This window comes from Lytechinus pictus, chromosome 11 (assembly GCF_037042905.1).
Source record: "Lytechinus pictus isolate F3 Inbred chromosome 11, Lp3.0, whole genome shotgun sequence".
Taxonomy (NCBI): Eukaryota; Metazoa; Echinodermata; class Echinoidea; order Temnopleuroida; family Toxopneustidae; genus Lytechinus; species Lytechinus pictus.
This window is the reverse complement of record NC_087255.1, coordinates 16013472-16039716: the sequence shown is the minus strand read 5'-3', so window position 1 is coordinate 16039716 and position 26245 is coordinate 16013472. Positions and strand designations below refer to the sequence as shown.

The window sequence follows — 26245 nt, the reverse complement described above, 5'->3', positions numbered from 1 at the left end:
AGGAGGAAGAAGATCAAGAATTAGACCCAGAAGACACCTCTCATGCAGGGGAGGGGGGAGGGGACACAGAAAGAGAGAAAGAAAAGAAGTGGAAAGGAAATGAAATAAGCAGATGAATGCACAGGAAAAGAAAGACCTCATGATGGAAAAGTTTGTGCCATTAAAAACGACACACGTACCCCCATAAGAAACTGAAAAAAAAGGGGTTTTAACTATTACACCCAATACCGGACCCAATATAAACTTGCCCGATTATTCATGTTAATAAGGCACTTTGAGCCCTATAAAATATATAATGTAGGCTTAGAAAAGTTTTGTTCTAAAAAGGACAAAATCAACATGGTATTTTTCTCTAAATCAAGTTTTTTTTATTTCACCATTTCCCCATAGCCTGTTGTTTTATTCTGATATGTTGTGGTAGTACTTTCGATTTTTAAAGAATTTTTGAAATGTTATTGTTTATGGATTACGCCCCTTTTGGAACAAAATTTTGGTAAATGTCAATTTTGGCCAATTTAAACACGTTTTATATTAGAAATTTAACACGAAACACATCTATATGGCCAGTACGTAGAATAGGCCTACATTTCACATCTTTTCTCATGTCTATCCATTGCAATTACAAAAAGAAAATATAAATTCATCTTCGTTCTAAGGGCGGCGACTTTTCGAAATCTATAATTAAAAAAGGAGCTAAATCCAAAATTATTCATACAAAATTGTAAAATTAGGTTATTTTCAGCAAAATTTGCAGTGATGGTGTAAACTTGTATATGTACCTAAAAAATTGAATTTAATTTCATAACTTCATGTAAAATAGGAAAGATAACCAATTTAAATAACCGCATGGATTTAGCCTCCTTTTGGAACAAAGGCTGATTTGGACGTATTTGGAAAAAAACTCTAATTGGCAATCAATTTTTTACCAACCTCTCAATTTTTTTTCAAATGCGATATATTTGATTTCCACTTTTGACCAAATTTTTTTTTTTATACCATATGCATGGCATATATTTTGTAAATCAATTAATTATGATTTAGCCTCTTTTAATTGGAGTTAATCTCTTCATTTATGTTCGTTTGTGTTTATGTTTTATTTTGTCTAGCCTTTGCTTATTTGCAACTTAATTTGATTTCTTTTTCAATTTCGGATTTGTTATTGTGAAAAAGGAAAATGAAAAAAAAAATCATACATTATAATTATTAAGGGCTTTTTTTATTTCCGCTTGCTTGCTTGGAAAGTACATTTTTTCCTGAAACATTTGAAGCAGAAAAGCTCTCCATATTCTTATTTCACAATCAATGCCGTTCATTAAAAAAATGATAATAACAATATTTTTTCTATTTATTTTTTATTACATTATTATTTTAACTATCAGCAGCTTGCGAACGAGCCTTTATAGTAAAAACAAATATGGCGGCGCCCATGATCCTTTCGTCACCAATTTTCCTCCTCGGATTCATGTGCATATTTGTCGTGATTTGCTTATGTAGGTTGTTATATATCACAAATAATCTCGGAAAAATCAAAACAAAACATCGGCATAAAGTAAAAACTTTGATCGTCGCAGGTTCAGGTGAGTTTCATACTCCTGTTGGCAGTGTCAATTCCTAATCAATCCCATTACCGTTGCATGCAATTTTTATGCACACATGTGCAATAGGTAAAACACAGTTTTGTGATAAAGTAGTTCAAATTGCACATGAGCTAAGTCGCCAGGTAGATTACGAAGGGGGCATGTGTGCGCATCTGAAATTAAACTTATTTTAAGAATGAACATACGAATATGGATTTCTCTATAATAGTCTTTATTTAAAAAATCGGGGCCTATTTTAATATTGATTCTTGAATCTGAGTTCTGAGACCGACTCACTAAAGACAAAAGTCTAACTAGTAGGCCTGGCCTAGCCCTAGGACCTAGGTCATATGGTTATCGTAAAAAAATAAAATAAAAAAATATAACGAGGGATATGAATCAAATATCTTACTCTACACCCGTATTTCACTCCGTGTCCATCCTCCGGTTATCCTCAAAATTTGTGATTTTGGGCCAGTATCTTTTTCCTCACACGTATTATTCATGGCCGATTTCAAAACATCGCATGCGATTGGTCGCTGATCGATCGCGTTAGAATAAAAGAAGGATGAAAGAAAGAATAAAAGAGGAAAAAGGTTTCCATCAAAAAAGAAAGGAAGGGAAGATGAATAAATGTGTGAAAGAAAAATAAAGGAGAGAAAGGAAAAAAAGTAAGAAAAAAGGAGGAAAGAAAGAATGAAGGAAAAAAAATGTTTCCTTCATTCTTTGAAAGAAAAACAAAGAAAAACAGGGAGGGAGGAAGGAAGAAATTAAGGGATAGAAAGAATAAGGGAAAAGAAGTAGAAGGAAAAAATAAAATAAAGAATGAAAGAAAGGATGAAAGAGAAGGAATGAAGGGAGGAGAGAATGAAAAAAAGAGAAAATAAAGGAAGGAGAGAAAGAACGAAAAGAATAAGGAGAGGAAGGGAGAAGGAAGCAAAGAAAAGTTTAAGGAAAGAAAAAATGAAGGAAATAAAAAGGAAATTTTAAAAAGAAGGAAAGCAAGAGAAAGAAGGAAAGAAAATGAACAGAGAGAAATAGAAAGGATCAGGAAAGAAAGATAGGAAATAGAGGTAGATGGAACAAAAAATGGCAAGCAGGAAGGGAAGAAGGATGAAAGAAGAAGGATTGAAAAGAAAGAAAGAGGAAATAAGTTCAAACTTCAAGCAAAAAAAAAATCCAATCATCTAACTAAAATCATAATGATATTTAGTGTTTTTTAATATATCAGAGAGCGAAGTTGGCACAGTCGGTAAAGCGTCTGCCCGTCGAACCAAAGATTGTGGGTTCGAGTCCACCCCGGGCGGATGACTGAAGCCAGTGTGTTGTGTGTAAACGTCTCTCCCCTGTTTCATAGATGCAGGCTATGTTACAGTGGAAACACTTCGTCCCTCGGATATGATGTTAAATGAAGGCCCCGTGTAGAGGAGAATCACCACCTTTGCACGTTAAGAACCACTGCACTATTCGTATGAGAGTAGGGGGAAACCCCGGGGTAGTGGTTCACCTGCATTCCCCCAACCAGTTATATCGGGAGGAGAGACCTGCGGGTCACAGTTCTGTGTGCGCGCCCTTCTAGGTGACCCAGATTGGCTGGTTCCTCCAATGCGCCTTTGAATGTCTTTGACAGATATATCGTGCGCGCTATACAGTGGCGTACCTAGGATTTTCCACAGGGGGGGCAAATTCGTCCGCCAAAAAAAAAGGTCTTCAAGACTCGTCAGGGGGGGGGGGGCAGGGATACAGTATGTCCCTTGCATGGTTGTGACTCGTCAGGGGGGGCACTCTGCCCCCCCCCCCCCCCCGTAGGTACGCTAGTGGCGCTATACAAATGCTGTGCATCATCATTATATTCTTAAAATTTTAAAGAACTAAAATGTTTTAGAAATGACTTAAAAACTAGATGACATCGCGGCATCATACACAGGCATCTCTCCCATCTCATTACAAGTTCGCAGCTGAAACAACTAGATCTAGTTATGAAAACTCAATAACTTGTTCCTCCGATTACATCTCCAAATCAGTAATCTGAGAATCCGTAATATGATTATAAAAATTTCCTGACAATTTTGTGATTATTTTTGTGGAAAAACTGTTTGTTTCATGTGAGATTGTTTGCACCATTGAGAATCTGCTCCGATCCTACATGCCTAGCTAGCAGGGGTGGAAATCTCTCCCAAAAGGTAGGGGGTCAAAGGGCTGGAAAATTTGACAAGCAAAAAAAAAAAAAAGGTATCATCACAAAAGTAACGTCATCTCGTCTTAAAATACATGTTTTATTACGATTTTGAATGATGTACATGTATGTCTTACCATCATGAAAGACCACAAATAGTAGGGGGGACATTTAATATTGTGTCCCCCCTACTATTTTGAGTAGGGGGGACATGTCCCCCCTGGGATTTCCGCCCATGCTAGCTACATGTAGTAGCCTGCCACACACAGGCAGGAGGCCAGTTTGTTTGCAATGTATTGGGTTACTAAGAAAATCACCGCAGAACTTGCAAAAGTTTACAGTTATCGATTTTATTGTTGTCTCTGCTTCGTCATCTGTTGGTTATTTGATGAAAATTCGTCACTTTTATTTATATATTTTTTTCAATATTCTGAAATACGGGACAAATAGGCATCCCGGGAAGGGTTTGTCGGGACGTCAGGACAAAGGAGCAAAATACGGAACGATCCTGGGAAATACGGGACGTCTGGTCATACTGATCGCTTCATAACAGGAATAATAATGTTAGCCGAAACTCATTCCGCTTCTCACAAGGGCTCTTTCTGGTGACGGGCTATCCATTTTCAATTTTTAAATTATTTTTTGATATAGGGCCTAGGTCTAGTGTAGTCTAAACTAAAAAGCATGTAAAAAAGAGCAAAATTGCTTACCTCGGCCTGGAAAGTGGTTTCGCATGTCTCTTCCACGGAAATAAAACAAAAGGAAGGTCGTTGGTGGCGCTAATACAATTCACAACCTTAATTCAGCTCGTTGGTATTTTATAACAAAGTTAGATTTCTAGATTCATTGTAGATCTATGCGCAATTCCTACGATTGTTTGGTAAATTATTGACACCAATAAATGCAATAACTTAAAAAACATTTTTTTTAGATTATTTTTGCTGACGATAATACAAAGTGATGACAAATTTAACAAAAATATATAAAATTCTACGTGCCTTGAATGAAGCCAGCAGTGCTACCGTTTGTTTGTCAACAAACGTTCCACCAAAGTCTTTACAATCAAAAGATTGGACACTTAGCCTACTTCGCATAACTCTTTGCATCAATTTACTCGTAAAATAGTTTTTGTGCCTAGTCTTTCCCTTGTAGTGTCTTTGATATGAAGATTAATCGCGCGCCCTCTTCAGCTAATTTTTTAGAAAAATTTCGGAAATAGAAGAAAGCTCCATATTTTGTCAATGAGAAGAAAAATCAGGGCTTAAATAACGCTCTTTGAGGGATATTCATGATATTAGGTGGAATTGACTTTACATCGTTCGTTAAGTTTCGTAGGACTTGATTTTATTAAAGCTATTTTGGCATTGATATTGGGAATGCTACCCGGAGTTTTGTGAAGTGTGAACATATCCCTCCCTCTCATTCTCTTCCACATGTATCTCCCACGTTTTGTTTTCACATTGTTTTTGGTTATTCACATTTGTCTATATTTTTAATATATATTTTTTTAAATTTGAAAATAGGGGGCCACACCACTGAAGTCATCCGCCTCCTAGGTAGCATGTCAAATGTCTATTCTCCACGAGTCTATGTTTATGCCAATACAGACAAAATGAGCGAGGATAAAATCCGGACGTTTGAAGAGAACAAGATGACAGAAGGAGAGAGCAGTGAGGTATACTGTAGTATGATCAATTAGAAACAAGAATCTAGCTGACTGTTTTAATGCAAACTTATGATTTTAAAGAGAAATTCCAGTAGTTGCAGTAAACACTGATTTCATGAGAAAGTCTGTAAAACCAGGCTTAATTGTCAGTATATCATTGAGGATCTAGATCTGGTACAGTTACATAAACTGAACTTTGTGAAATCTTGAAATCTACGCTGAAAAATGTTCAGACTGAACTTCCCCAACACAGATAAGCGCACGTGGGACAGTGTATAATTATTGCTTTGAGCGTTGGGCCCCGACGCTCTACCCGAATCCTGTGCTTATTTGCTGATTTCTCAGCAATTACACAATTTCTTCCGGAATCCTTTGGCACATGCGTTTTATTTATACAAACAGATACTTTGGTGGTCATTTCATTGGATTCTGTACGAACTCATTTTGATATCGTTACCAAAACTAGCATTTACCTTTAAACTGCCATATCCACATTCGTATTAGAATGTTCACATGATCACAGGTGGTTGATCTCATCTTAAATGTTGATACTGTAAAGTTCACGGGCAAGCTGCTTTCAACTGAATATATTGTTCAAATCGATCATACATGTAGGTTGGGGCATTTCATATCAAGCTGTATGAACAGTGTGGAGTAACAAATGAACTACAAATCTGTTTCCTATTCATTTTAATCACAACAGTTGTACAATAAAGGCATTCTTAACATATGTAAAGAGCCTATTGGAATAATTGGATTTGCATGTGTAGGTTCATTGATGTATTATGAAATACTTTTTTCTAACAGTTGGGCACTTTTTTACTCTAGTTGTGTCCAAGTTAGTAATAATAATAATTATATAATTAATATGCACAAGCGCTTTATACAATGTTGTGATGCGCACAATTACTAAGCTCTGTTATGGCTACCCTTATTTGATGCTTGAACATTCAACAAATTCTTTCCTATTTGCTACCCATTTTTCTAACTACACCTGGGTGGAGAGTGGCAAAGGATTTGAGTGCTGCAGTTGGAATTGAATCCAGGATCTTGTGGTTGAGAGAATGTACAACTTCCTGATGCCCTTCCCCTTCTCCAATCCCTAATGATCAAGATTGTTTGACAATGATTGATGGTTTTGAACATACATGTAGATGGCCCTGTTTCTAGCTGTGAGTGAGTCATCTCAAGATATACATGTATATGTATATATATATATTTTTTATTTTCTTTGACAGTACATAATAGAGAAGATTCCTAGGAGCAGAGAGGTTCGGCAGTCCTATCTCACCAGCATTGTCTCGACTCTTTATGCCACCTTATTTGCCTTCTTCATCGTATTCAAACATTCTCCAGATTTGGTAAGCATCTCATCTATAAGGCCTAAGAAAAGTTATTATAGTGCCCTCATCCGACTGACTAAATTGGAAAAAAAAACAAGGTCTCTCTTAAAAAAAAAAAATTTAGAATATTTTTTTTGTAATTACGGGTAATATACCCAGTGGTTGTGTGTCCGGACGGGTTGGGTGTCCGGACACATGACTTTTACTCTCAATTTTGAAAAGTTTACGAGCAATGTCTTTAATTCTTTTTAGCACAGAATATAAGAAAATATTATAAAGAACAAATATTGATGGTGAAAAAAAACTATTCAACCTATATTTTTGGTTTATTCCTGAGATAAAAACAAGGCTTCATTTCTGTTACGTGTCCGGACACCCAACGCCCCATCCTACAAATAAAATGTTTTTGTAAGAAAATATCAGATTTGGGTGAAAATTTTTGCTCAAATGTGTATTATTTAAAGGACTTAAAAAAACAATGGAATATGTGTTTTGACTGCATAAGGAGATTTCTCCATGTGTCATTATCTTTGGGGAGCATAGCAGTGAAGTTATATATAAAAAGGACTGACCAACCCAACTTTACAGTTTTGGGCTTATGAGGGCGACATAACAATTTTTGAAGGCCTAGCCATATCAGACGAATTATAGAAACGTACAAAACAGGAATATTCATGGAATGATACCCTGCATAATCAGAGGGAAATGGGAAAGCAATGGAAAAGAAAAATGTCATTTTATTTTTAAGGACGAAAGTTTGGTCCGGTAACCTATGCAGAAAGAATAGGGATGATATTGATTGTGAGAATATGTTAGATTTGATTAATAACATTTTCCCTGTGATTGAATAAAAACATATAGTAAGGGCGAATTTCTTTGTCTTCTTTCAATGCCCTCTACCTTCGACTTAACGTCTATTAATGTGTATTATAACGGAATAAACCCATTCATAGACTTCGCCCTTACGTAGGATGTATGCAAATATATATATATATATATATATACATATATGTGTGAAGTTATACATGTACAACAGCTTGGGCAACTCTTTTATTTAAATATTTTGTGAAAGAAATGGATGAAGAGAACAATGGTAGGCGTAGCTTAAATCAAGGTTCCCCAGAGCTATCTACCCTTTGGAAAAATTGATGATGCCGAAAAAATGTCTCTGCCGGGAATCGAACCCGGGCCCCAAGCTTTGAACGCCGGTGCCTTAACCACTAGACCACAGAGACGGGTAGTGGCTAGGGCGACCCCGATCCAATTGACCGTCAGATAGACAGATTTTCGACACTATACCAATTATAATTTCCTTTGTCGGGTGAAGATGGGTTTTGAACAATGACAAGCCGCCATGCCTCAGCTGGATCAAAGCTATTGCTTTGATACAGTACACGTATGGGAGAAAGTACCTACCATTGGTCTCTTCATCCACTTCTTTCACAAAATATTTAAATAAAAGAGTTGCCCAAGCTGTTGTACATGTATAACTTCACACATTTGTATACTTTCTCCCATACGTGTACTGTATCAAAGCAATAGCTTTGATCCAGCTGAGGCATGGCGGCTTGTCATTGTTCAAAACCCACCTTCACCCGACAAAGGAAATTATGATTGGTATAGTGTCGAAAATCTGTGTATCTGATGGTCAATCGGATCGGGGTCGCCCTAGCCACTAACGCGTCTCTGTGGTCTAGTGGTTAAGGCACCGGCGTTCAAAGCTGGGGGCCTGGGTTTGATTCCCGGCAGAGACCATTTTTTGGCATCACCAATTTTTCCAAAGGGTATATATAGCTCTGGGGAACCTTGATTTAAGCTACGCCTACCATTGTTCTCTTAATCCATTTCTTTCACAATATATATATTTATACATATATATATATATAGTTGGCTGTGAATAATTTTTTTGTGTTGATAACTTGAGAATAGCAGTCAGAATCAACTGAAACTTGTAATTGATTTATATTTTTGAAACAGTTACTTGTGAATGGCCCTGGAACCTGTATACCACTGTGTGCTGCAGCATTTGTTATGAGGGTGAGTTTCTAGAGTAGGATTATCCTACAGAATGAAAATGAAATATAATTAGAATACATTGTAAGGTTACAAAGATCATGGTTTATGGAGATGTTTATGTTCAGATTAACCCTAAAAGGACTGGGCTATTTGAAATGTATTTAGGACAGGGAGGGCCATCATGGACCCCCCCTTTTGATCTTGGCCGCCGTTCGCGCGATCGCGCCGAAATTTGGCAAGCACATTCATGACCACATAAACTATAAGCTACTATTTAAAAAAATTTGAAACAATTCTTTTTTAATTATTATGAATAAAATATGCAAATTTATTCATGAAAAGCATTATTTGCATATGTAACACCCTATTTCACTTCAAATTTTCTTCTGTTTTTGCAGATGTCATCTTTGTAATCTAATTTAAAGGTTTCCACAAAGAAAAATTGCGAAAGCCAATTTTTTCATTTTTTCTTTGTTTTATAATTTCTTATGTATTTCTTTGTGTTTTCATCTTTTGTTTTTCATTGTTTTTTTTTTCGAATTAAATTATTACAGACCATTGAACAGCTAAATTGAACCCTAAATTAATCAAGCAGACCAATTAGAACGAAAAATAATAACCCTTTTATGAATTTCATCTCCCATAGACTTTGTACACAAAGTATAAAAATTAGCCATTTTCGGCATGATATTGTCTCGTAAAAAGTCATGTGACATTGTGATGGTATGTACCCGTATGTCGCGAATTTGGTCTCAAAAGTTGCGCGAGACTTCAAAGAAATAAGTCATAAAATTGGGCAGTGCTATCTTTTTGCGTTTCGGAAATATCACGCGAAGCGTGGAGGGGGGGCATCATGGCCCCCTCCTCGGTCCTTTTAGGGTTTATGAGATTAAATGTAATATCAAATTGTATCTGTTTGACTGTTTCTATTCCCCAATCACAAGTTTTGTTTCATACATGTATTTGTGATAGTGATAATTTTGTTATGTTATGAATTAAATTACTTTCTTCCCATTGGTACAACATTAAAGAGAAATGCCAGTAGTTGCAGTAAACACTGATTTCATGAGAAAGTCTGTAAAACCAGGCTTAATTGTCAGTATATCATCGAGGATCTAGATCTGGTACAGTTACATAAACTGAACTTTGTGAAATCTTGAAATCTACGCTGAAAAATGTTCACGCTGAAGATCACCAACACAGATAGGCACATGTGGGACAGTGTATTATTATTGCTGGAATAAAGACCCGACGGAAGTGACCGAATCCGCGCTTATTTTGCCTATTTATCAGCAATTACACAATTTCTTCCAGAATCCTTTGGCACATATTTTTTATTCATACAAACAGATACTTGGGTGGTCATTATATTAGATTCTGTAAAAAGTCATTTTGAGATCGTTACCAGAACTGGAATTTATCTTTAAACTTAAAACAGGCAATAGAACATTATAATAATGAATAATTGATTAGTTCCTAATATAAATGTTTTGAATCATTTGAATTTGTAAATGTTATACTTTGCTGGATAGGCTTGTATTGCATGAATTATCCTTTATATGGGCAATTTCTTTTGCACTATGAAATAATATTATTAAGTATTCAGAAAAGAATGTGTACTTGACAAAGTGTTATGGGTATGTATGGCACAGTGATTTGCAATCAGTTACAAAAAAAGGCCAATCAACATCATAATTCCATATGAATGTTGATCAACATTGGCAATCAAATCTGTTGTTTGATATAGATCTTCATTTGATCACAAACCTCTCGGTTCCATGGGCCTAGGCTGTTTCTGTAAGCATTTTTTTCACATGATAGTTTCAAGGACAAGTCCCCCCCCCCCTCAACAAAAAGTTGATTTGAATAAAAAGAGGAAAATCCAACAAACATAACGCTGAAATTTTCAAAATTTCATCAAAATCAGATGTGAAATACAGGAAGTTATGACATTTTAAAGTTTTGCCTAATTTCACATAACATTTATGTACACATCCTGGTCTGTATGCAAATAAGGGGACTCATTACATCACTCATTCACTTTTTCTTTTTTATTTTATTATCCGAATATGAAATATTCTAATGTTCTCCTCATTGTCCTGTGAAACAGTTTTATTCCTCCGTAAACATGTGGAATTACCATTGTTTTTACAACATTTTATGTTGTTCCTTATTGTAAAATTTGTAAAAATTAAAATATTGTATAATTCAAACAATAAAAACAAAAGAAAAGGTGAGTGAGTGAGTGAGGGACATCATCGACTCTCATTTGCATGTCACTGAACTGTGCCACTTTTGTGAAAAATAAGCGAAACTTTGAATAAAATGTCACAACTTTTTTTAATTTTACATTGGACTTTGTATTAGATGTGTGTGTTATATGTACATGTACATGTAATATTTAATATTTGATTACAAATTTTTATAATGTGAGCAAAATAAATTTGAATGTTGACAATAAAATGAAATTAAATTGAATTTTGATGAAGTTTTTACTGTTAATGCTTGTTGATTTTCTCTTTTGATTCAAATTGTGTAATTATGTGATTCAAGTCAAAAATTTTTTATGGGGTGATTGTACCCTTTAATTGCCATACTGTCATATCTAACTTTGGCCTTCTCTATTTTCATCCCCCAGTTTCTTGGTGTAAAGCCTGTTGTTCAAGTCTATGTAGAAAGTATCTGCAGGGTTAAACATCTATCTCTGTCGGGTCTCATAATGTACTACTTTGCTGATCACCTTATTGTCCAATGGCCTTCACTCAAGGAAAAATACCCAAAGGCAATATATCTGGGCAGGGTAGTGTAATGTAAAACTATAGTAACATAAAAATATGTATATGTTATGATAATAGTGGTGTGGGCTTATAAAGCGTACATACCATTCAAAGATGCTTATGGCACTAGCTCAGCAACTTCTTTTATTTATTGATCAGCCATAAAGTATTAACATCTTTTAAAACCTGCAAATTAAACAAAAGTCAAACAATGCAAATATTAAAAACATTTGCTAGTAATACAATAAGAAACCATGTTGCATTCAAAGAAAGTTCATCTCAAAGTTGCCCTTATGTTAGATATTACAGAAACCTTGATTAAAGATATTTCGAATTAATAAAAGAAAAATCAGAAAAGCCTAATGCTGTAAAATTCCTCTTTTTGATCAGATATAAAATAGTAAAGTTTTCAAATTCTATTTTTTGTAACCTAAAAAAAAAAACACATCCTGGTCAGTATGAGGGAATTGATGGCGTTGCCTCCTTACTATTGATTTCCTATTCTATTATTTATTTTAATGTGCTCCTCATTATAATATGAAACAAGGATTGATTCCTCCAGACTTGCCTTTGTTCTAACAGATTGCAATTTAATGAAAAGCTTCATTTTTGTCAAGAGGCAACAATTGGAGTATTCCATATTTGATATAATGAATAACAAATAATGAGTGTGTGATATCATCAATTTCATCATTTGCATACCACTCGTGATGTGAATATGATCGGTTTGTGAAAAAAAAACACAATTTTTACAGGACATATTTTCCTTATTTAACATCTGATTTTGATTAAATATCACCAATATGCCTAATTTTTTCCAATTATTAAGTACCCCGGTAAGTCTATTGATTATAGCTGTTACATTTATTATATATCAACCCAGGCTTATAATGATTTTCCATCTCTGAATGAAATATTTCAAGATAAATGGGGATGTATAACATTAATTGTCCTTCCAAGTCCTTGTGCTTTGCACAGTGGAGTGTTATGGCCCAGTTGATTAGTCTGTAGACTTTTAAACAGAAGGCCATGGGTTCAAATTCCAGCTCGTGTGATTTCCTTCTGCAAGAAAATCAATCCACTTTTTGCTGAACTGAATGGGTACCTGGCAGGAATTTATTTCTTGAGAAGTAGGGCTCATAACAGCTGCTTTGCTAAAGCCAGGGTAATTATGCTGCATTACTGTAGAGCATTAAATGACTTCAGACAAAGTAATTGTTAAGTGCTGTATTTGCAAGTATAATGATTATTATTACTCTTGCACTTTGGTGTGAATATATTCGTGAAACACCTTCCTGGTAGGTGCAATTCTATAGGTTACATGTATGACTGGATGCAATCGTACCAAGAAAGAAATTCTATTTTTGTCATTATTTGAAATTTTTTGCACAGTGCCCATTTCGGAGAGATTGAAAAAGAATGTGATGTCGATGATGATGGATAATGAAAAGGAATATTGTGGCCCCTCCTAAATTGTCAAAATGCTGAATGTATTTAAATTATGATTTACCAGAAGGGGAGAATTGTTTTTAGATTATTATTGAATTAATTACTTGGCATTGGTGATTTGATTGTGCCTTGCATTGATTTGCTAAATTCCAGGCTTTCTCCACAAAATTCATTTGTAAAAGAATACATGTACACTTTTTTAATAATTGTCTTCATTACCATCTTGGCTGATGATAGTGTTTGAAAATCTATAAAAGTCATATTATTTTCGAAATTCTGCAGGCAGTGTTGCTTACGATGTTAATGGTGAAATAAAGTAACAATATATTTTGTATAATAGTTAATTGTAATGTGAACATTCACCTTGTGTAGACTGGAAAAAGTGAAGAAAAATATGACAAGCATACTTATGTTTAAATAAAGGGGGTGTAGAGAAAGCATCTAATGAGAGATAGATCGATAGAGAGACAGGTATTAAGAAAGAGGGGAGTAAGAAAGAATTATAGGGAGAATGATAAGAAATTAATAAATCTGTATTTGGGTATTAAAAGGGAATGAAAAAAGAAAGGAAGAAAGAAAGAAAGAGGGAGGAAGATAGAGAATGAAGGAAAGAAAGAAACAAAGAAAAAAAAGGGAAAGAAAATGAGAGGAAGAGAGAGAAAAAAAGAAATAAAGAAAAAGTAAGTAAAAAGAGAAAGAAAATAAGAGGAAGAGAGAAAGAAATAAGGGGAGAAAGAGAAAGAAAGAAAAAGGATGAATTAACAAACGGTGATTGGGAGGGCAAGGCACAGATACTACAAGGGAAATACAGGGAGGGAAAATCTCAAAGCAATATAGGGGTGGAAAGTAGACAGCAGGGATGTAAAATGTGGGTAAAGATATATATACAAGTACATGTAGTGGAGGCTAGGGTATGAGGGGGGGGGGGGGGGAGAAGCGTAATGATGAACAGAAAGAAGGAATCAAGAGAGATGAAGTTAACAAATTGGATCAAGTGTTATTAAAATGTGTACCAATGAAAATAATAAGGCTGTTTTGACTAGCCGTACGGCTGCCGTAGGGGAAATGTGACTGCCAATAATTAACCTTTTCATGTTAAAGTACAGGCAAACCTGCATAAGTCATTCCCAAAGTCTAATATTCGCCTGATTCAAGACCATTCTTTAGACCATGGGGCCGTTTCATAAAGCTGTTCTGACGTTGAGAACGACTGGTGAACCTTTCTTACGCACTAAATACCAATGAACATTTTTACAGTGAATATCATTTATATTAAAAAAGGATCACCAGTCGTACTTAAAGTCGTTCGTAACTTACAAACAGCTTTATGAAACACCCACCAGATACCTCTTTGAGGTTGAACTTCTCTCTAGCTTAACAGATTTCTATGGTCCCACTCCCAATCGATTTGACTTGGCAAAGTTATGTGTATATTAGAAAAGATAATCTCACTACTCGTCAACGAAATTATTTGCATTCGGCCTGTTCCATATAAAACCTATCTCTAGCTAAACTTGTATAAATTAACTATTCATGCATTAAATATTTGCCCAAGAGCAATTATTAGACCAGGGGGGTGTTTCACAAAGATTTAAGTATGACTTAGAGTCGTACTTAATGTCCATTTGCTTGCAGTATAAAAGGCACGACAGCATTGGTCAGATCATGCGAAGAGGACGCACACTACTGCTAATTGATCAATAAGACTGCGCGATGCATGTCTTGTACGGGTCACCATTTAAATGCGGCTTAAGTCATACTTAAATCTTTGTGGAACACCCCCCCCCCCCAGATTTAATATGAAAAATATGACCAAGTATTACAAACATAATTATGTGGCCCAAAGGATTTGACTATGGGACAATTTTTTTTTTACAGAGGATAATAATGATTAGGTTTGCTCCAAATATGTGTAAAATGTGATTTGATTGCTCATTGAATATGAAATGCAATATTTATTTTACTGTTACTTATTACTGATAAAAAGGAGATTCTTTAAAAACTGATCCAAGTAAATCAATTGATACGTCATATCTGAATGAATTCAACTTGGTTGAACCTAACTCATGAATGCATTTTGGGTAAAGAGATATATTTTTTCTTATAACAAATGCATCTCTGAGTAAATCAATTGAAATTTCAGGATATATGAATTCATCCTTACTCATATTTTGGGTAAAAAGATTCAAGTAGACACATTGTGTTGTTAAAATAAAATGCTCTATGAGAAAATGAATCAAAATTTTACAAGATATGAATTCATCAGATTCAACATAGCTCATACACACATTTTTGGTAAAAAGACATTAAAAATATCATCCCATATACATGAATTGTTTCAAGTTCACAACATTTGAATTCAACATGATTCAAACAAACTCATATTTTTGGTAGACTAGACATAAGGTGGCACATGTATGATTATTGGTATCTGCAGACAAGAATTGTAAAAGTTGACTAGTTCTGAATGATTCAAATATGAGATTAGTTTTGAACACCTCTCAAAATGCTAAAGCTTGTTGTTTTAGTTTAAGCGGTGCGTTTCGTTGAGGTATGACTATTTGTGTGTGCATAATTTGCGGTAAAACCAATGTGGTTGGTATGTTCATAGCTTGTAGTCTTGTGTGCAGACACTCAGAATCTCAACATGTAAATAATGACAAAGAGGCAAGTGTTTAACATTTCCCCTTGCAATTTATTTGCAAATACTGTAAGATCACATCACTTGTACATATGTATCCCAATGCCTTCCATGATCAAAATTCTTGCTTGTTGTAGTTTTGCAAGCTGATATGATCTCATATTTTCTGTAAAATTAAACTGCAATAACGTTAATTCACCTGAACTACATGTAAATAACCACAAATTCGATATTTTATATTTTGTTAATTTTCCACACATTGTTCCATAAAACTGAGAATACAAACTTTTTTAAAACAAATAATGACAATCTTATGACAATCTTTTTTTCTTTCTTGGTGTGGAAAGTTGTGGGGTCATATTTTTATAAACATTGCAGTTTGTAAGAAAATCATATAAACTGCATAGTAGACTTGGGGCTATGAATTAATGTAATGGAGGAATTATCATAATCTTTATAAATAGAAGAGAGAAAAAAAAGACTGCTTAAAGCCTTTAATAATTTAATGACTGGATGGCAGACTTCTATTCAATCATAGTTTAACCATGTAACAAGCCAAAGCTTAACCTAACATGAACATGTTTCAATGCACATGAATTTACTTTTAATTTTTGATAATGTATCATATTTAGAAGTTTGAGTTTTCCAGGTTATTTGAATCTACATTGCACGGAAAGTTGTACTCAGCTGAGCCATTTTACATCATTTGGATAATTGACAGATATCACAATGGTAATCAACCACTTGTTTGTTAATTTTCAACAAAATTCCTGTGAAAATACAATATTTTGATGAATGTGGTATTGTATAAAGCATTTCTTCCATCCTTAATCTTTTCTCACTTCCTCATTCATGCACACAGCATATGATGCATCATAGCTAGATACATGTAGCTGACTAGCTGTACACTGAAAGAGGATCAAAGTTCATCCCCTTCTACCATTGACAATGCATACCACTGTTGCTGAGCAGCCACTGCGGTGAACCCATTGTTTTCTTGATCAGATCAATGTACAGTGTGACCTTTGACATGACTTTGTGCTAGATAATCAAAGGGGTCAGATTGAGATAAAGGTTAAAGGCAGGCTTCTGAGCACACAATGGAAGTGTTCACAATCGCCTGATCATGAAAAAATGCCGGGTAGAGCAAAGCACGATGTACTTCAAAATACCTGCATACACGTATGACATGGTACAAGAATTTGTCAACATATTGACAACTTTTCAAAGGACTTTTCAAACGTCGACAAAAAAAAGTGTGAAAGAAAATAAGAACTTTTGATGAGAAGCAAGAAGAATGCACATCTATAGCAATTGTATAGGCAGTGGAAGTCTTCTTGCTAGCTCACTATGGGAGCTCACATGTGTATCTGTTTCAGGGAGGCGTATATGCGCAAAATAAGTTATTGGGTATTATAAGGCCTAAAGCCTTAACTTCTGATTATCATGATCAAGCAGCTGTGATTACATCTATCAAATTCCACCCCTCGCTGCCTAAATGATGATATCTTTTATATACAAATTAAAGCTTTGAATTCAACTTCATCACTTGTGATCGTAAGGTTACAGAACCTTATCAAATGTAAAAATTGTGGGATATAGAAAATTTGAGTAGTAACCCGACATATTGGACAAAGAACATTTCATATAGTAACCCAATAACTAGCTGTTTGGAAGTTAATACAATTTTGATCATTTCTTGATTATAATGATAGAAATACAACCAAACATGATCTGAGGTTATTTTCTATTTTCAACATTAGTGCATGAAACTGACACAAAGACAAATTGCATATATGCTGCATTTCTGCACAAGTACAGGGCACTTTAAATTGAGCATAACACAGTCAAAGCAATTGTTAACACCCTTTCGTTTTCAATGATTGCAATTGTAAAAAAATATTCACAACTAAAAAGAGAATTCCACAAAACAATTCAAATTTAGATTAATACAAATGGGTACAATAAAGTAAGTTTTTTAATAGCATCATTATATGCTTTGTAACTTTATCTCTTTTTCTTCTTCTAATGCTATATAGATATGAACGTTAAAAAATAATATCTCGGTAATAAAACTGAGGTGTTTAGATGCAGCATAGTTCTAAATTCAACACACTACATGTATGATGTATCTCATGAGAACATAAAAGCATTAATAAATAAGGGAAAAAATATGTTAAAAAAACTAAGATTAACAATGAATTAGAGTAATTGAGTTAAAAATGACCTTAAAAAATAATGAAACTGAATTAACTGAGATATTGAGAAATCAAGCCAGTCAAAAGAGCAACCACAAGACCCTTAGAAATTGCAGGGGGCCGTTTCATAAAGCTGTTTGTAAGTTAAGAGCGACTTTAAGAACGACTGGTGAACCTTTCTTACGTGCTTAACTATCGCCAATGGTGTATAGCATTTACCAAAAGATAGGATCACCGGTCGTTCTTACAGTCGCTCTTATCTTACGAACAGCTTTATGAAACACACACCAGGACTACAAGTACAATCAATTACATATTTTCCTTATATTCATTGTCATACATAATATTCAAACGAGTCAATTCTAAATTATCTCAATTAAGTTGGATTTAGGCATTTGATTCAAAATGTGTAGAGCTTTTCATTGTAAGTAACCCTATACATTAATCCCAACAATTTCAAATAAAATCAAAATAAAACACAGGGTTATTAATAGAGAAACAAGCCCATAACCAATATAAACATTTTCTTCATAAAAATTAATAATTGATCAAAAATAATTGCACATGTTAATTGAGATAACGAATAGAACATCTAGTTTACTAGTATCAAAGAATAAATCATAAAATATACACAGAGCATATCAACAAGGCTTAACCAAAGAAAAGGTCCAACAGATCAATTATTTAGATATGTCTATCGTGAGTAAAATCAGTGAGTCAAAAAGAGAATATATGTACAAGATTGCAGCTTTCTTGATATACAAAAATGAAAATGATCACAAGAATTAGGTATAGGTAAAAAGAAAAGGAAAATTCACTTGCTAGGTAAATCCTAATAAATACATGTAGCTATGTACCTTTTTTGTTCTTTCCCTTTCCTCCCAACTTCTTAAGGTTAAAAAGAAGTATGTTCCATTCTTTCTAAGTATCTGAGAAATCCAGTCTTTAGAAAAAGCTTATTGGGCATGCAAAAAATAAAGAATTCAAGAGTGGTCATAAGTCATGCTTGCCAGCGCACAGAAAGGAATAACTTTTAATGATGACAATGCAGTAGCAAGGGCTTACTATTAACCCTAACTACACGTAGGCCGGGCTTTTTTGGCTGCTCTGTGGCCGGGGGGGGGGGGGGGTTGATTCAACCCCCCCCCCTGAGATCTCGGCCGCCGACCGCGCAAGCGCCACAAAAATTTGCACGCTGGTAGTGCGCGGTGTAATATACAAGGCAGTATGGTAAAATTTTCCAAAATAGTGAGATTTTATCTTACCGGTATATGAATTAATTATGCTAATTTATGCATAAACCATACTTTTTGCTCTAATTCACTAAATAAAGCTCCTAGAATGCTAATTTTTGGTAAAAATATTCTTTGGAGCATTTTTAACAATCGCAATTGAAAAAAACTTCGGTTTGGAAATCAATTTCTTATGTATTTTATTGTTAAATGAATTTCTTATGTATTTTTTTGTTTTTCAACCTTTTGTTTTTTTCACCAGATTTATTGCACAACATTTTTGAAGTATAATTATGCTTAAATCAATTGATTTCAGCTGTTTAAGGTAAAAATAATCATATCTTTATGAATAAGATGAGAAAACTCAATTTGCATTGACTTTGTACACAAAATCACATTTTGGAACAATTTTTGGTCTGACATGCACTTACGAAATGTTGCGTAATTTCGGAACCACGTACCCGGGCGTCGTAAATTTGGTCTCAAAAGATGCGCGAGACTTAAAAGTATAAGCGCTGCAAGTGGCGCGGTCAAAATATTTCGCGCGGCGGAATGATCGCAGAAAATGTTGAGGGGGGGTTGATTCAACCCCCCCGGCCTGTTTAGGGTTAAAGCATGATTTCACTAATGCAGTGATGCATTATATTCTGCATGCATTTTGGTATTTTAGAGCCACTTTTTGCCACACCCAATTCGTCAGGAATTACACCCTCGGTCATTTCTGGATAAAATGGAAGAGGATGAAAAAGTAGAGGAAAAAAATATACAGCACCAAACTACATTTACAGTATCAATAACAAAGAGCAAAGCCTTGTTATTTGCACCCATGAATACTAGAAATAAACATTATAATTCACTTAAATTATAATCAAACTTACATTATATACACATCACTCAACAGGAATTCCCATTCCTAATATTTACAATGCGGTCATAAGTTCAGATATATGCGAATTAAAAAAGCATTTGTACATTTCATGATTAAAGTTCTTAAACATCTCCACTACTGATGAAGCAGATATCTTACACGCAGATTAGCTGAATAATCATACTTTGTCTACTTCAACAACTGATATCGAACAGGGCTCCAGGTAGGAAAAAAGTATCGATCATGATGAGAATGCGAAACTGCACTAATACTTTTTTGCGGGTTTAAAGAATTCCTTGAGTTGCATCATCGTTCATGGCGCAAAAATTGCAAGGCGCACTATACCCAATATACCAAATCAGAGTCGGAACGGTTTAGCCCATTGCCGGAAGTAACACAGAATGACCCCACTCTCTACTTTAAAAAAATACATGGCTGGCATATGGAAATTATCTTTAAAAAAAAGTCAAGGTGCCTCGATCAGAATGAACACCTATGTTTTCCTGGATAAACAAACACAATCCACCACTTACCCCTGCTAATGTAAATAAATTTTGATAGATCTTTATAACCCTTAATGTACAAATCACCTTTCAAAATTAAAAAGCTTAAACATTTTATTCAAATATACCAACAAGACTTGATTTGTTCTTACAAATAACAGCTTGTCAGTCATATCAAAATGTTGGAGCAGATCACTGGGGCCTCAAGAATGAAATATCAATGAAGTTATATACACAGCAAGATATGTAGGTAAACTTTACACACATATAATGTACAGAATGTTTCTTTTTTTAAACAAAGTTGATACAACGTAACAGAGATCCAAAATTAAACATGGTCTCATAAACATGAAAATAAACCCCTCTAATAATAGGGCAATGTCATCTAGAATTCATATCATATGTTCTATTAAACAACTCATCCAATACTTTAAAAAATAATTCCAACACATGATTGCACAAAATCAAGTCATTCGTTAACCAAAAAAAATATTTCATTCAACTATTCAACTGACTTTTGAATTACAATAGTATATTTATACTTGCACAGCATTTTCTAACAAAATAAATTGAACCAAAATAAATATCCAGATATATACATATCACACTAACCCCTTACATACATGATTAAATGTACATGTATTCACACAACAATACCTAATATGTCAAGCTAGAAGACAGGACAAAATGTATTTTTATGACAGTTTCACTTTTGAGTTTTGTCCAAAGGGAAAATCCATGGAAAAGTGACAAGAGTTATTACTTGAAAATAAAGTAATTTCATAGCCAATGAGAACACACTTGAGAGCACATTGTATTCAGAATCTTTAAACCGATACAATTTTGCAAGTAATAGTGACTCGGTTAAAACCAAGTGAACCCCTGGAAAAAAGTTGAATTGAAAAAACATAAATAAAATACAACCTTTACACTGAATATCGGAAGTGAAGTTAGAAAGTGGTAGCATAGCATTTTTAGGTTTTCTTTATTTCTACAGAACATATTACGTACAACATGAGGGTATGTAAATAAACAAACGGTTAACACCACACACTCTCTACATGTATTTCTATAATGCAATATGAATGGCTCCTAAAATGTGAAACACGAGTCCACCTTGAATATCTGGAATCTTTGGCTATAATTACATAAAGAGCTCATTTATTCTGAAATTTTAAGATATTTCAATAAGATTCAAAATACATGTAGGTTGTGTGTGAAATAAAAGGCTCCCTCATTTACATATAACCTGTGTTGTGCATGTTATAAATGTCTTGCAAAATTAAAAAGCAGAAAGTATGTCATAATTTTTTTTTTCTTTTTATCGATTTTGATGAAATTTTCAATGTATGCTCATTTTAATTTTCTCTATTATTTCAATAGACCTTTTACATTGTACTGCTCAAATGGTGCATACAATTTATTTTAGGGAATAGTATTTCAATCTTTTTTAAGGGGGTGGTTTTTTTAATTAAAAACTTTCTACCTCCAAGTTCCCTTGAAAATTATGGCAACATTCTGAATTCTTGACTACTAAGAACTAGCCAAAACCAAACACATGGTTGGTGTTTCACTGGTGATATACGTGCTGATGTTTGATTTCTTTTCTTCGCAAAGTGGGTCGATGGCCAAGATCATAGCCCCCCCCCCCCCTTCCATCAGAGATTCTTAAAATGGCCAAGATCAGTAAGGGTTATGTTATAGTCCACTTACATATTACAGCAAATGCTTGCTTTTACACAATGCTCAACCTATGCTCAAAGGATCCAAATGCAAAAAATTGAAATAAAACAGGAGTAAAATAGGTTTGTATTTTGGGCTCCAACAAATATTAAAGACTTTTTGCCATTCCTGTGCAAATGGGACCTATCCAACTGTTTACTGAATAGACTTGACGTATATAGTGCTTTGTTTCAAGATAGTTGGGATGAAACAGATCTTAACTTATACCAAGCTTCTTTTTCATGTGGTACATAACTGCCTTAAGCTTTCGATCCACGAACTTGGAGCACTTTGAGCACCTCTTTTCTCTGGAGCGCCTCAATCCAGAAACAAGGAGCTCACACTGGCTGGAGCGTATGGTTGCTGTTCCAAAGCTGTCCTCCAGGAGCGCAGCTGCTTGCCATCTAGAAGTCGAAGCCAGCTTATTGCGGTACATGTGGACAAGGTCACCCCGCGTTGTTCCCTCACATACAGAGCATCCATTAGAGATGGCCTGTAGGACACCTTGGAGAGCAGCTTTAGTATGAATGCGTTTACCAAACCTTCGGAATATCCAGTGATTGGCTGGGACTTCTATATGGTGGCAATGGATTTTGACCTCATTGATAGTGTTCCATAAGTTAATGGAAACCGACATGTTGATTCTTGGGTTTTCATCTTCACCTAAGAGGATGAAACGCAACCAATTTCCTGACATGGATTTGATCCAAGGGGCAGGGGGATTAAGGGTGCGAAGATCTTCATAAACGGTAGAAGTTCCTTTTTTCTTGGTGACTGTGGAGGCCATGTTCTGCATAATATCTGAAAAGGAGACATCTCTTGATGTACCAGAAGTAGAAGGAGCCCCTGAGGGAGGAGACTGAACTTTGGGAGGCACCTGAGACAGAGAGCTCTTTTGCAGGAGATTCTTAAGGTTTGCAGAACTAGGAACATTGGAGAGCACATCTGGGTGGAGAGGAGACATTCCTCCACCACTAACTTGTTGTCTGTTACTCATAGAAGAATTTGTCTGGTTAGGAGTTGAGCAGAATTCAGGATTATTCACATGCTGCTCAAATGATCCTTGCAGTGAAGGATCCTGACCACCAGCTTGGCATTTCTGAGCAAGTTTCTGAAGGATATCTGTGAAGGACATTGTATCAGTTTCCAAATTTCTTCCATCAGCAGTTGAGGTGGTACTGTGACGGCTGGATTCATTACGTCTCAAAGTACTTGGCTTATGAGTGGCATGCACACTTCTTAGTTCACTACGCTTCTGAAGGTCATCCCTCCTCTTGCTAGGCCATCCTTGTTTGATTTTGAGGCCATATCTTTGACCTCTCTTCCATCGATGCTTCATTGAATTTGAATGCTTCGTTCCAGAGCGAGAACAAATTAAAAGTCTCGAAGTAGGAGGGTGGACATCTGGTGTATTGTTTTGATCTACGTCATCTGATGACAAACTTGAAGAAGACAGACTTGGGGGATCAACATAGGATACCAGTTTCTTCTTTTGAGCTCTTGTTCCTTTCCCATCTGAGAATTCAAGATCTCTGGGGCCAGAAGAATGCGAAGGACCGACGAGAAGTCTGGAAATACAACGTGGAACTTTTTTCTTCTCCACCGGTTCTTGCAAATGGCTTGTACGCTCTTTTTGTAGCAAAGAAGTAAGTGATAAAGAACCAACCTGCCCTTGGGCTGACTGAAAGTCTTGGACAGATCCTGATTCAGGTTCTTCATCACTCATCACTGGCTCTTGCTTTATTGATTTCTGATTACTCTGGGATGATTCTTTCTTGTCATCTTTAGAATCCTGTTCCAGCATTGAAGATGTTATATTGTGCAGAAGATCAGCAAAGGAGCCAGAACTCCTATTTCTCCAGGTGGAAGAATTCTCACTGCTCAACAACTGTGAAACTAATCCTCTATTTGCCACCGGTTCTCTATTCCCAGATGACTCATCTGGCAATTGGTTTGAATTTCTTTGCTCTTGTTTCTGAGTTTGCTGTGTCTCTGCTGGTGGTGTGGAACTACTGGATTGTGATGGAGACTGATGAAGGGATTGTCTTGATTCAATTCTCATAAGGAGTCTTTCCCTCAAAGTGGAATTCACATTATTTGACATTTCCCACTCATTGCCTGATGTGCTCTGAAGGGGTTCTTGTTTGATTGTTATGTGAAGTGGACTGTCTTCTGGTTCATAATCATCATCTTGGCTTGCTGTGCCACTTAGCAAATACTCTCTCGGCTGGTCGGTATCTTCTTGACTGAAACTGGACTCCACACTGGGTTCTTCGTCTGGAGGTTCAGTCTTGATATTTGGGAGAGCATACATGCTATTATCTGACTGAGACTGTTGTCTATTTCCAAGGTATGTATCCTCCTCATTATCATCAAGAGGAGGAAGAACATTCCTAATGTGACTCCACTGGTGACTGTTGGGATGCAGTTCCTCTTCAGGTTCACCTCTACCACCTTTGACTTGGAGTGACTTTACAGACATGCCATCTTCCATATTACCCCTTCTCACTTCTTGGCTTTGTGGTACCTTTGCTTGAGCTGGAATGTCCATGTTGAATTGCATGACCTTGTCTAACTGCGTGTTGTGAGCAGAATGGGAATATTTTGTTTGTTGGCTTGATTCATCCTGCGGGGGCGAGGGGATAGTTTCTAATACTCTCCTTGAAATGGTATCATGAAGAACATCAAGAAGGGATTTTGGCCCTTTCTGCGTATGCTCGTGCCCAGCCGGACTCGATCTATGATCACTTCCTAGCCGATGCCTTCTACCTTGAAGAGACTCCTGGTTACCTTTGTCCACTACAGATGCAAAGCTATGCAGGAGACCTGCAAAGGACTGTTGCTCTTTGCCTGCAGGTGCAGACAGATTCCCTGTGAAAGGGCTGTTTGGAGTTGACCTCGCTGGAACAACGGGTTGTTGATTTGGAGTAAGCAAGGATTTCAGGGATGAAAGAGGTGGAGGAGCGGCCTTTGTGGTTGGAGGAGAGTCATTCACGCAAGATACAAAGTTTTGCAACATGCCAGAGAAGGACATGCCTTGTCTGGTGTTAGTAGATGATGGTGAATTTGAATGCCTTTGCACAGAAGTGTCTGAATGCGCTCTTTGATGCATGCCCTGTGGCGTAGTAGAGATAGAAGTTGTCACGGGCCAAATAGTTTTAGGGGCAACAGAAGAGTCACTGTAAGGAGACTGACGTTCACTGTTTTCAACACGATTATTCACCTGAGATGCAAATGTATGTAACAAACTTGAGAAGGTTGTCTGCTGTCCATCTGTATTGCCTTCCATTGTCCTGGAATCTTGAGGGCCGTTTTCTTCTAACTTGACCCTCTTGGCAGCAGTACCCTTCATCAAGGAGACATCTCGAATGGAAGTGACCTGTCTGTGGATTTTCTCTGGAGAGGAAGGAGGCGATACATCATCAGCTTTTAGGAAATCGCCCGGGCCTGCTGTCATAAAGCTCTCAGGATTCTCATAAGACTCCTTCTCAGCAGAGCCTGGTGAAAGGTAGCCAGAGTTGTTGGGCAAGTCGTCTGTCATGATATAATCTTGATTGAACTTCACAGGGCGACTCCTTTTTCTTCTGGATGAGAGTTTAGGAGACATTCTGACATCTTCCGCCATGTCGAAGGTCTTTGGACTGTCCATGGCTGTTAGGATGTTATCAATCAATATCTGCAAGACACAAATAGAAGAAAATAATAGAGTGAGCTAAAGGAATCATTCAACCTGATACAGGGGCACATCTGACAAAGAGACGAGATACATGTAGATTAAAAACAAACTCAAATTGCGATATGAAGTTCCTAGTACACACATTTATATCAACAGCGATTTGAGTCTTTGTAAAAGACAGGGTCCAAATATCAATATTGCACAGGGTATTGCCAAACATTATTGGAAATGAATAAAACAAGCATGTGAATGGATTTGCTAAAAATAAAAAATACATGAAAATGAAGGAACAAAGCATTTCAATTTCTAGTGATAGTGCACATTCAAGATAGTAGGCTATATTGCACTTAGTAAAAAAAAAGAGGGGCATATAATTTTTCTTAATTTCTCATGGAAAAATA

At 35.7% G+C, this 26245-nt stretch overlaps 2 protein-coding genes across 2 annotated transcripts; one reads left to right on the top strand and one right to left on the bottom strand.

Moving 5' to 3' along the window:
• Positions 1 to 1389: 1389 nt before the first annotated feature.
• LOC129271514 (UDP-N-acetylglucosamine transferase subunit ALG14 homolog) lies at positions 1390 to 13348 on the top strand. Its single transcript, XM_054908844.2, has 5 exons — positions 1390 to 1577; positions 5277 to 5428; positions 6658 to 6780; positions 8740 to 8799; positions 11417 to 13348. The coding sequence occupies exons 1-5, from the start codon at positions 1415 to 1417 to the stop codon at positions 11585 to 11587; spliced, it is 669 nt and encodes a 222-aa protein (XP_054764819.2). The 5' UTR covers positions 1390 to 1414; the 3' UTR covers positions 11588 to 13348.
• Positions 13349 to 15678: 2330 nt separating this feature from the next.
• Positions 15679 to 25985, bottom strand: LOC129270883 (uncharacterized). Its single transcript, XM_064106863.1, has one exon. The coding sequence runs from the start codon at positions 25815 to 25817 to the stop codon at positions 22386 to 22388; it is 3432 nt and encodes a 1143-aa protein (XP_063962933.1). The 5' UTR covers positions 25818 to 25985; the 3' UTR covers positions 15679 to 22385.
• Between the last annotated feature and the right edge of the window lie 260 nt (positions 25986 to 26245).